Source organism: Hemitrygon akajei, chromosome 2 (genome assembly GCF_048418815.1).
Source record: "Hemitrygon akajei chromosome 2, sHemAka1.3, whole genome shotgun sequence".
Lineage (NCBI taxonomy): Eukaryota > Metazoa > Chordata > Chondrichthyes > Myliobatiformes > Dasyatidae > Hemitrygon > Hemitrygon akajei.
The window spans coordinates 76,267,172-76,279,372 of NC_133125.1; the positions used below are offsets into that span (position 1 = coordinate 76,267,172).

The 12,201-nt window shown below is 43.3% G+C and overlaps 1 protein-coding gene across 1 annotated transcript; it reads right to left on the reverse strand.

Moving 5' to 3' along the window:
• Window positions 1-2,951: 2,951 nt before the first annotated feature.
• LOC140714201 (uncharacterized) lies at window positions 2,952-10,609 on the reverse strand. Its single transcript, XM_073025174.1, has 2 exons — window positions 10,453-10,609; window positions 2,952-5,776 (listed from the first exon to the last, which is right to left on the reverse strand). Exon 2 carries the CDS (start codon window positions 5,370-5,372, stop codon window positions 4,671-4,673), a length of 702 nt encoding a protein of 233 aa, XP_072881275.1. The 5' UTR covers window positions 5,373-5,776; window positions 10,453-10,609; the 3' UTR covers window positions 2,952-4,670.
• Between the last annotated feature and the right edge of the window lie 1,592 nt (window positions 10,610-12,201).

Sequence of the window (12,201 nt, forward strand, 5' to 3'; positions counted from 1 at the left end):
GTCTCTCCTGTGTGTGTTTTTTTCAGTTGTCTCCTGTTGGTTATGTAAATGTTTTCCAATACTCTAACTTCCCACTATTTTCTTGCTTTATTATATGACCCCGCTTTTGCTTTTATCAAAAACAGGAGAAAATCTGTGGATGCTGGAAATCCAAGCAACACATACACAAAATGCTGGAGGTACCTAGGAGACCAGGCAGCATATATGGAAAAGAATAAACAGTCAACATTTCGGGCAGAGACCCTTCATCAGGACTGGAAAAAAAGATGAGGTGTCAGAGGAAGAAGTATGGGGGTGAAAGGAGTGATAGGTGAAACTGAGAGAGGGGGAGTAGTGAAGGAAAAACTTCTAATGATATAATTTCCTTAACAATTCACCAAAGATCATTGCTAATGCCTCCACATCTCTTCAGCCATCTCTTTCAGATCTCTGGGGTGTACACCATCTGGTCCAGGTGACCTATTTACCTTCAGACCATCTCTGTTTCCCAAGAACCTTCTCCCAAGTAACATAACTTTACACATTCTGACCACTGACATCTGGTACTTCCATTTTCCTGGCAGTGGCAGGTAGGACTGATGTACAATACTTGTTCAGTTCATCTGCCATCACCTTGCACCCCCACCCCATTACTACCTCTCCAGCATCATCTTTCAGTGGTCTAATATCCACTTCCGCCTCTCTTTTACACTATATGTACCTGAAGGAAAATTTTGTATCCTCTTTAATATTACTGGCTAACTCACCTATGTATTCCATCATTTCCTTAATTATTTTAGTTGAATTCTGTTTGTTTTTAAAAGCTTCCCAATCCTCGAACTTCCTAGTAATTTTTGCTCTATGCCCTCTCTTTGGTTTTTATGTTATTTCTGATTTCTCTTATCAGCCACGGTTTTGTCACCTTACCTTTAGAATACTACTTCCTCTTTATGATATGTATATCCTGTACTTTCCGAATTGCTTCCAGAAATTCCAGCCATTGCTGCTCTGTTTTCATCCCTGCCCGTGTTCTTTTCAAATCAATTTTGACCAATTTTTCTCTCAGGCCTCTCTGATTCTCTTTATTCCACATCTGACTTCAGCTTCTCCTCTAATGTCAGGGTGAATTTGATCGTATTAAGATCACTTGCCCCTCAGGGTTCCTTGAACTTAAGTGACCTAATTAATTCTGAATCATTACAAAACCGAATACAGAATAGCCGATCCCCAAGTTTTTTCTACCACGAGCTGCTCTAAAAAAAGCATCTTGTTGGCATTCTAGGAATTCCTCCTCTTGAGACCAACACCATCCTAATTTTCCTAATTAGGATCCCCCATGACAATCCCCCATAACTATTGTAACATTTCCCTTTTGGAATGCATTTTCCATCTCCCATTGTAACTTGTGGACCACACACTTACTACTGTTTGGAGGTCTCTATACAATTCCCATCAGGGATATTTTTTTACATTTGCTGTTCCTTAATTCTAGCTACATATTCTACACCTATGCCACCTCTTTCTAATGATCTTATTTAATATTTTACCAACAGAGCCACACAACCCCATTACCAGCTTGTTCTTGGTTTGTTCTTTCAAGAAACATATAAGTATCTGGGAAACAAGAGGACCTGCAGATGTTAGAAATCCAGAGAACTACACACAAAGTGCTGGAGGAGCACAGCATGTCAGGCAGCATCTACGGATGGGAATCAACATTTCAGGCCATGACCCTTCATCGGGACACTTGATATCCACGTATCTGGAATATCAATAAGCAAAGAAAATAGAAAGTAGTGCGGAATAGGGAAAACCTTTCACAAAATTTAATTCAAGGCTTAAAAAAATCTGCCAAACAGAGCTCAATAGTTAACAAATACAACAAAGGCAATAAAAATTTTCATCAGTACTGTTACACACCCCGTAGGTATCTTGTGACTGCCTTATGACCATGATATAATTGAGTATCTGGTGAGCATGATGTAATGGTCTCATGATGGTGGGGTGATGTAATTTCCTGCCAGTGTGAGGTCACATGATGTAATTTTCCCACCAGTGAGAGGTCATGTGACGGCCTGTTCCAACAGGTATAAAACAGGAAAGCCTTGCTCTGACGCAGGTTAGTTCATTGTTTAATTTGTCAAACTCCGGTATGCTGCGTATTCCTCTCATGACACAGTTTTGTTTTAAAGTGGAGTTTTACTTTCTACTGTAAGTTGTACCGGCAGTTTTTAAAATCAATGCCAGTTATGTTTGATGTATCTTCGCTTTAATTTTAAAGTCTAAGTATTGGACAGTGAAGATTTGCCGAAGTGCGGGAACCTGAAGGATCGAGTAAAGTTGGTGTTGTCCGCAGTAATACAGGGCCAACCTTGTTGGATCTTCACTCAGGAAGTAGTAACCTGCATCCAAGATAGCCCCTGCATTTGTGAAAGCAGAAAGGGTTGGGCACAGTGTTATTTGCCAAGGAAAAGGTCAGTTCCTTTAAGCCATTTTTATTTCCTTCATCATAAATCCTTCGGGCAAGGCATATTTCGGCTGGGATCAGCAGTAATGTCACATCGTTGAGGAATTCATTACTTCAGGAAAGTTTCTCCTAATTGAATGTGTAAATCATTTGGACATCCGCATTTACCACTTATAAGAACTGTGTTCGCAATTATCGCTTTAAGAACTGTTCGAGTTGCCATATAGCAGTTAACTTCCAGTTAGTTTTTTTACTTTTCATTTGTTGTTGAGCTGAGTTTAAATAAATGTTTCTTTGTTTATAAAAAAAACCTGTCTGTATTCTATATTCATTGTTGCTGTATCATAACAATACAGACATTGACTTTTTTTATATAAAAATATCTTGGTCCCATTTCAAACTTTAGAAAAGTCTATTTACACTCAAACCCACTGAGATTAACACTACCTTGGACAGAAGGAGAAGAGGAATAACACACATGAAAAAAAATCACACAAGTCCGATGAAACTTCTAAGTATATATTTTCATCAAAAATTAACAGGATTCAGCACTCCGTGTGTGTATATGCAATCATGATAAGAAATACAGACCAGAAAACTTAATGAGAGGCCAACTCAGAAAAAGGAATCATCACTATGGAAGAAAACATTAACCAGTGGAATGACTATGACCCTCCATGGGAGACATCTCAACGATCTGAGCAGACGAGATGGTGACAAGAGAGCATCGAGCATCTGACTGAGAGTTGGAGACCTCTTCCCAGAAACAGAGGGGTTCCTTGCAGTAATACAGGGCAAGGTGGTTAACAAATGGGGAAAAAAATTGAAAATACATGAAATACAAACAAACAAGGCAGTAAGTGCAGAAAATGCCAAGAGAAACCAGACACACTCCAACACATTCCAGGATCCTGCAGCAGTTTAACTCAATCTGTTTACTTACACAGGTACAATGAATTGGCAAACATCATTCACCAGATTCTTGGTTTAAAATACAAACTGATGAATGACCACTGTAACTTCATAAAGGCACTATAAGTTCAAGCCTGATCCAGTTTTGGAGTCAAAATCTTACAAATTATATGATAATCAATACATTATTTCAGATAGGACAATCCATAATAACAATCCAGATATAATATTACAGGATAAACAAGCAGGAACAACTCTCTCAATAGATAAAACCATTCCCAACACACACGTTCCTCGACCAGTGCAGTACCTCATGACAGGTATTGTATTACCAGTCAGACAACCAAATTATTTTCTCTGTCAATCAGCTTCCAAATGTTGCTACTCTGTCATTCGTTGCCACGCCCCGCTGCTGATTCCCTTTCTTCTCATCGTACGTTCTTACCCCGACCATTGTCCAGAGCTCCAAACTCTGCCCTTTGCAGACCCGCCTCTGGTTTCTGACCCTGCTTCATTGAACATCCAACTAATGATTTCCCATTCTGCTTTCAGTCTTTAGAGGACAGGGGTGTTTTCAACAACCCTTTAGAAGCGGGGAAAATGACCCATAATGTGGAAATGAGTCATGATTAAGGAAGTTAACTACCAATGTCATTCTTCCTCAGCCTACAGATTTGAGGGGTGAAGAACATCTCAGGCAGAACTCCAGTCAGCTCGACTTCTTCAGTCTGCAGAAAATTCAAGGGAAACCTCTTCACCCACAGAGTGATTGGAACCCATCACCACAGGGAGAGCAAGAGGGGACCAACAGGGGAGAATTTAAAAGGACCATCGTGGAACAGAATCACTGGCAGGGTTCAGCCGGCCTGAGTTGGCTCTACTGTACACAGGCTGTGTTATAAATTCACTAAGTACTGGAGACGAAGTTCAAAATAGAACTGATTTATTTGTCTCAGTTCCAGAATATTAAACTCCAGTCCAATTAAAGGTGAATGTGCAGCAGAAGAAACTCCTCCCATGCCCAGAGACCAGGGTGCAGAACTGGGTGTGGTGAGCAGCAGCAATATTTGCAGAGTTCAGCACCGACAGTCACTCTCGAAATTGCATTCAGCAACGGTGATGGACAAATATCCAGCATGCAGCTTATTGAAACTTTCTCCCCCTTGTGAACCCGGTAGTGTGTCAGAAGGTTAGATTACTGAGGGAATAACTTCCCACATTCACAGCAGGTGAATGGCCTCTCTCCAGGGTGCACATTTGGTTGATTTGGTTGAGAGAAACTCTTCCCACAGACTGAGCAGGTGATCGGCCTCTACCCAGTGTGAACTCGCTGGTGTCTCAGTAGATGAGATGACCGAGTGAAACCCTTCCCACACACTGAGCACGTGAACGGCCTCTCCCCAGTGTGAACTGACTGGTGTCTCAGTAGGTGGGATGACTGGGTGAATGTCTTTCCACAGACTGAGCAAGTGAATGGCCTCTCCCCGGTGTGAACTGACTGGTGCCTCCGTAGGTGAGATAATAAAGTGAATCCTTTCCCACAGTCTGGGCAGGTGAATGGCTTCTCCCCAGTGTGAAATTGGTGGTGTCTATGAAGGTCGGCTGGTCGATGGAATCCCTTCCCACACACTGAGCAGGTGAACGGCTTCTCCCCAGTGTGAAATCGCTGGTGTAATAGTAGGCCGGATGATTGAGTGAATCCCTTCCCACAGTCTGAGCAGGTGAACGGCTTCTCTCCAGTGTGAACTCGCTGATGTACTTTCAGTTGAGATGACTTAATGAAACTCTTCCCACAGTCTGAGCAGGTGAAATCCCTCTCAGCAGTGTGAACTGACTGATGTATCAGTAGGTGAGATGCCTGAGTGAATCCCTTCCCACAGTCTGAGCAGATGAATGGCCTCTCTCCAGTGTGAACTCGCCGGTGTACCTTCAGCTTAGATGAAAAAGTGAATCCCTTCCCACAGTCCAAACAGGTGAACGGCCGCTCCCCGGTGTGAACTCGCTGATGAGCCATTAAGTCAGACAACTGAGTGAATCCTTCCACACAAATACATCAGATGACTAGCCTCTGCACAGTGTGAACTAATTGGTGTGTCCACAAGTGGGATGACCAACTGAATCCCTTCTCGCACACAGAACAGATGACTGGTCTTGCCCAGTGTGTACTTGCTGATGTAACTTCAATTGAGATGTCCAAGTGAATCTATCCCTATAGTCTGAGCAGGTGAATGGCCTCTCCTGTGTAAAATGACGGGCATGCCAGTGGGTCAGATGAGCGAGTGAATCCCTCCCCACTGTCTCAGCAGGAAGGATGATCGAGTGAATCTCTTGCTCCACTTCTTAAATATCTGGACAGAGACAGCAAAACTGGTGTTTTGTGTTTGAATTCCCATAGACAAATTCCTTCTCGTTTTTAACCTGTAAAAAGACATACAAAATCCATCAATGGGTGCAGGACAACATTTCAGATGAGATCACTTGAGTTGCCAAGGTGCAATCTGACATCACACTGTTACAGTGAAGTTCAACCCAAATTGGAGAGAGAAATTATCTTGTCACTGGGCACAGTGCTGGTATCTGGAATGGCCATCAAATTCTCTGATGGTCTTCCTGTCTCTATAAGAATGGGGTGTTTCTGCCATCACCAATCTGTAACCTGGCTTAGCTTGACTATCTCCATTGGTATTATTCCCTGTTCCCAGTGAGCTGCATGGGTTACTGGCCCCACAGTAACTGAAACATTCTCACACAAATAGCTGGCAGTGCATTCCACGCACCCACCACTCTCTCTGTAAAAAACTTACCCCTGACACCCCCTCAGTATCTATTTCCAAATACCTTAAAAATATGCCCCATCATGTTAGCTGTTTCAACCCTGGGGAAAAAACCTCTGGCTATCCGCACAATCAATGCCCCTCATCAACTTATACACCTAAAAAAGACTCTAAACATAAACAAGGAAATTATACATTGCTTTGAAGATTTGTTAGAAGTATACAAAATTATGTGGGTAAATGCAAGCAGCTTTTTCCACTGAGGTTGGGTGGGATGACAATCAGAGGTCATGGGCAAGTGGGGAAGATGAAAATTTAACGTGAACCTGTAGAAAAGCTCTTTGTGGAATTGCTTGTGAGAGTATGGAATGAGATGCCAGCACAAGTGGTGAATATGAGCTCGGTTTCACCATTTAATGTTTGGATGGGAGCCTGGATGGTAGGGGTATGCATTACACAGCTTAAATGTTTTTACAGCATTGACTAGATGGGCCAAATAGCCTGCTTCCATACTGAACTTCTCCATGTTTCTATGACAAAGAAGCTGGCCAAACTTGATTGCAAGGGAAAAGGTAGGAGTGACAACGGAGCAGCAATGGCTGGAGTTTCTAGGAGCAATTTGGAAGCTGAGTGATCGATACATCCCAAAGAAGTCGAAGTATTGGAAAGGCAGGAGGACACAACCATTGCTGAAATGAGAAGCCAAAGCCAACATAAAAGCCAAAGAGAGGGCAAACAAAAGAGCAAAAACTATTGGGAAGCTTTTAGAAACCAACAAAAGATGACTAAAAAAAAATCAAATGAGCTCAGGCCATGGAATTATGATACTGTAGTCATTAATGAGTCTTGGTAGCACCCAACAGTCTGAGGCATTTAGAGGAACTAAATATCCAGGGCCTCAATATTTCTTGAAAACCAAGGTACCCTGCACCAGTTACCTTTCAACTTTTATTTTGGCAGGCACATACAAACTCTACACCCACAAAATTTTACTTCTGATGGCCTCCCACTTTACCAAGCACTCCTTTGCCAGAAAACAACCTGTCCCAAACCACATGTGTCAGATCCTTTCTGATACCATCAAAATTAACCTTTCTCCGATTTAGAATCTCAACCCATGGTCCAGACCTTTCTTTTTCCATATTTACTCACTGCAGATCTAACTTTAACATGAAAGATAATGAAGCACATTAACAAAAAAAAACCAAACATTTCTGCTTAATGTTACTAAGAACAAAACTCACTGAAATGTAAACATAAATATGTTTAATATAATGATAATATAATGTAAATATAATAAATATAATGATCTCAGTGAACAATTTTTTATTGTCCCTCACACATCACAAAACGATATGGGATAAGAAGGAGCCATCATTCAGTCATGGTAAGACATAAGACACAGGAACAGAATTAGGTGATTCGATCCATTTAGTCTGCTCCCCCCCCCCCAACCATGGCTGATTTTTATTCCAACATCATATTCCTGCCTTCCTCCTGTAACCCTGAAGCTACTTAATGATCATGAATATATTAACCTCTGTCATAAATGTACCCAAATGACAGCCTCAACCAACCCCTGCGGCAACAAATTCCACAGATCAGACATCTTTTGGCCAAAAAAAATTTTCTTATCTCAGTTTTAAAAGGAAGCAACTTTATTCTGACACTGTCCTATCAGATCACAGACTCTCCATCTAATGGAAACGTCCTCTCCATGTCCACCGTATCCAGGCTTTTCAGCATTCAGTAGGTTTCCTTAACCATACATCCCCCACCAACCCCACTGTCCCTCTGAACTCCATTGAGCACAGGTCCAGCTCCTCATACATAAAGCCGATCATTCCTGAGATTATTCTTGTGAACCTTGTTAGTGTCATGACCTCAGCCCCCTCCTTTGTGAGAATCGCAAGAGAGAGAGAGAGCCTTACGGTTTGGAATGTGGGCTGGTCGGTCAACAAGACAAAAGCCTCGGACATAGCCATTGTCTTGGGAGACACCTTTGTGGGATAAGGAACTGGCCTACGTGCAAAATCTCAGGGCAATGTGAGATGGGTGATGGGGGAAGGATTGCCTCCCCCCCCCCCCCACCCTGATGGACATCTACAACCCTGCCAGTCCAGATAAAAGGTGGGCTGCCGAGGCGGGGTGCAAGACACACCAGAAGACACCCTAGAAATCCTGCGACAGCGTTTTGAGAGCGACAGCCGGTGGTGGGGTTCGTGTGCGTCTTTTCCTTGCCTGGGATTGGCGACCCCACAACGGAAGAACGGCTTAGCTACAGGGGAGGCCACAGAGGAGTGTTCATTCCCCCAACGAGGCTCCGACAAACCGAACTCTTCCAGGTTGGAAAACCGGTCGGGTAACTCTTTCATCCCCCCTCTCTCTCTCTGTCTAACAAAAGTGCACCAACGCGACACCACAACGACGGCAGCGGGTGGAACTGCAGTGACCGCAAAAAGACTTTTAAATATCCAGTAAACAATATATATCTACATTACCCCTAGACAACGATAGAGCTTATTTCTGATTGATTATTACTATACCTGTGCTTTAGATTGAGTTGTGACGACGTATATGATCTGAATGTTTTGTATTAACCATACATTTGTGCCCCTTTATAAATAAAAACGTTTGAAAATAGTAGCATCAGGCTTCGGTGGACCCATCTATCTTTGCTGGAAAATTACCCGGTTACTGGGGAACGTAACATTAGCAACAACTGTAATGAATACATTTCTAGAAATAACAGACAAATTGGTTCCAGGATAATTTACAGGAAAAAGTTGTGGTTTCTTTACTGTTCTACAATCACAGAATGAGGCATTTCTATTCCCAGGTTAAGAAAGATCCATTTCAGGAAATTTAAACCCTTCCAGGGTGAATGTAATAAAAAGAAACTGGAATTACCAGAAAAGCTCAGCAGGTAAGGAACAGCTGTGGGGAGAGGAACAAACTTTACAATTCAGGTTAATAACGGTTCGTCAGAATGGCTTCAAACATTTTCCGTTTTTAGTGCAGATTTCCAGCAACCTGAGATACTGCTTGATTCCCACCAAGTGACAGACAGGTGACAGTGAGGGGGGGGGGGGGGGGGGAATTTCCAAACACAGTTCGAACACCAAACTCACGGGTCTATTTCTGCTGTTCTAAACACAGAACAGCCCATTTACTCATACCCTCTCCCTGTGAGGACAGAATGGGAACTGATCCTCTCCTCAGATTAGCAGTCATTGCTTCTAAAGGAACTCCAGAAACAAATATCTGATCCCAGACCAGAAATACTTGCTCAATACCTCATAAGCCCAAGCAGCTTGAACCCCGGGTCCATTTTACCTGGATCAAAAACTGTGATATCCCAGGACCTAACCTCACAGAGTCACACAGCTGAATCTGCCACTCCTGGGGGTCTCATACATTGTCCTCTCATTTCACACTGGGTAGTGCAATCCCGGATTTCCCTATAACCAACATCCAATGTTCAAAATTTCTGATTCACTTCAGAAGGACGAACATCCAGCCCCATCTGTAGAAGCACTAACCAAAGTCAAAGCCAAAACACCAACAGTTCCATATGCCTGGAATGTAGATCACAGGATTATAGCCAAGCACCAACTCTCCCTGTACTTTTTGCTGTCAGCCAGTCCCAGTTCAAAAACTAGCACCTCCACACCAATGCACAACAGAACCTGATGACCCTCTGGCATTCCAGCTAACAAAAAGCGATTTTGGAAATAACTCAGCAAGGCCAAAGGTGCAAAAGAACACTTCACAATGAAGACACAGTTTAGAAGAAAGATTGCTGAAGATTGAAAGATTGTTTAGAAGAAAGAATAACATTAAGGTGATGGGATACAGGGTGGACCAAGGTTGACCCAGATGGTTGACCCACTGAAGCTGGGTGGGGGGAAGAGACTGGACAGAGGTTGAACCAGATGGGCAGGGAATGAGTAGATGGAAAAGAAATCTACAATGATCATTGATGGTTCTCCAGCAATACACAAATACTGAATTAACAGTACATACTGCTGTATAAAAGATTCTAAAATAAAAAGAACACCACGTGATCTTGCGTCACGAAGCGGAGGGCGGGGCAGATCTGCGATAAACAGCCTCACGTGAACCGTTGGCGGGACTTACATTTCAATTCTGCGGAAATGAACAGCCTGGGCTCCTGGTTTGGATCGTTCAATGCAGACTAAGTGAAGTTGACACATTTTGGACGAGCCCAGATAACTAGGTACTAAATGAGTAATTGGCCCTCAGCTCGGGGCTCACGGCCCTCAGATCTCCCCGCTCGGGATTGCTCTCAATACTCACCGATGGGAAAGTGATATCTTCGGCCCGCAGACAATGATCCCGACCCCCGGCTCACCGACCCAGGAAGCGAAGATCCTTTACCGACCCCGCAAATGACCTGCTTCAGCACTAAGCGGAAAGGAAAACACCGCCCATCCGGAGACAGTGAGCATGCGCGAAGTGGTTGTTACATCATTCGGAGGGCGGGGCCTCGGAAACAAACGCGCAGATGCTGCCCATCTGCGGTTAAATGGGTAGGGCGAACGGGATCACGTGACCGGTGGGGCTCCTAGACAAGGCAGAGTGCTCCAGACGTCCCACCTCCCCTGGAAGTTTCGGGAGTCTCCCAGATATTGATAGCGGATCCCTGACGCCCGCAAATTATAAACAATATCCCGAAAATCGATTTTTTGAAAGGGAGAGAGAGACAGACAAAGAGCGCGAGTGTCAGACTTAGCGACAGAGTTCCAAGCCTCAGCTGCGCCAAAACTGAAGCTATCAGCTTTGCCAGTCAGTCAGTCAGTCTCTTGGCTACATCCACACTAGGCCGGATAATTCTGAAAACGCCGGTTTCGCGTAAAAACGATAGGCGTCCACACTATGCGTTTTTGAAAATCTATCCACACTGGAACGGAGATTTCGGCCAATCTCCTCCTCATGCGCATGCGCAGGACATCTAGCGAAAACAAGCGACATGTTCGGTGTCGAATCTCGCTGTAAAAGAGCGCGTTTGTACAGTTAGAGACTAGAAAAAATTTAAACGACAGACAGCTGTTGGCTCTCGCGCAGGAGAACTTAAAACTAACAAAAAACAAATACTGGAGCATACGGCGGCAACTGACAGGGAGTTCACGGACAGATTGACACGGCTGACGACGAACATTGAAAAATTGACTAACTCTGTTGCATTAATAAAGCATCTTGTTAAATGTATAAAACATGTCTGCATCAGTGTTATCTTGTATTTCCATACAATGTTACATTAGGCTGTTACACATCTATTGTCAGAGAAGTACTTGCATAAATAGGTAAACCACTTTCATACGAGCAAGGACAGAAAACAGGGCAAAGTGAGTACAGTATACTTATTTATTCAGTAAGTTATGGGTCAAAGTATTTGGTGAGTACATTTCTAACTCTTCTGGCTTCAGTCTTGTTGCCATCTGTTCTGAAATTGTTAGGTTGCGTTCAAGAAAACAATGAAATAATGCACTGCCGACTGATAGCGTTTTCAAGTCTCCGGTTACTCCGTCCACACTGATCTGCCCGAGCAACATTTTCAAAAATATCCACCTTGAAAAGCATTTTTGAAAAGCTCCGGTTTCAGGAGACAAAAACGCCGTTTTACTGTGGACGGAGGGTAAAAACAAAGAGAAAAAGCTTCGATTACGGATTTATCCGGCATAGTGTGGATGTAGGTCTCTCCCGCTCCCCCTCCCCCTCCCTCCTTAGTCTTCAACTAATAAAGACAACCATGCCATTTGCCTTCTTAACCACCCGATCAATCTGTGCAGTCTCTTTCAGGGAGTGATGAACTTGGAGTCTAAGATCCCTCTGATCATCAACACTGTTCAGGGTTTTGCATTTAACCGTGTACTGTCTCTCTACATTCGACCTATCGAGCTGCCAAGATGATCATTACTAATCAAACCTCACTGAGTTGTCTCAGGCCCTGTTGAATTTATTACCAAGTGCACAAGTACGGGAAGGTACAGGTACAGAGAAACACTGGCTTTGCCAGAGCAGCATCACAGGCAGATACATTCAGAT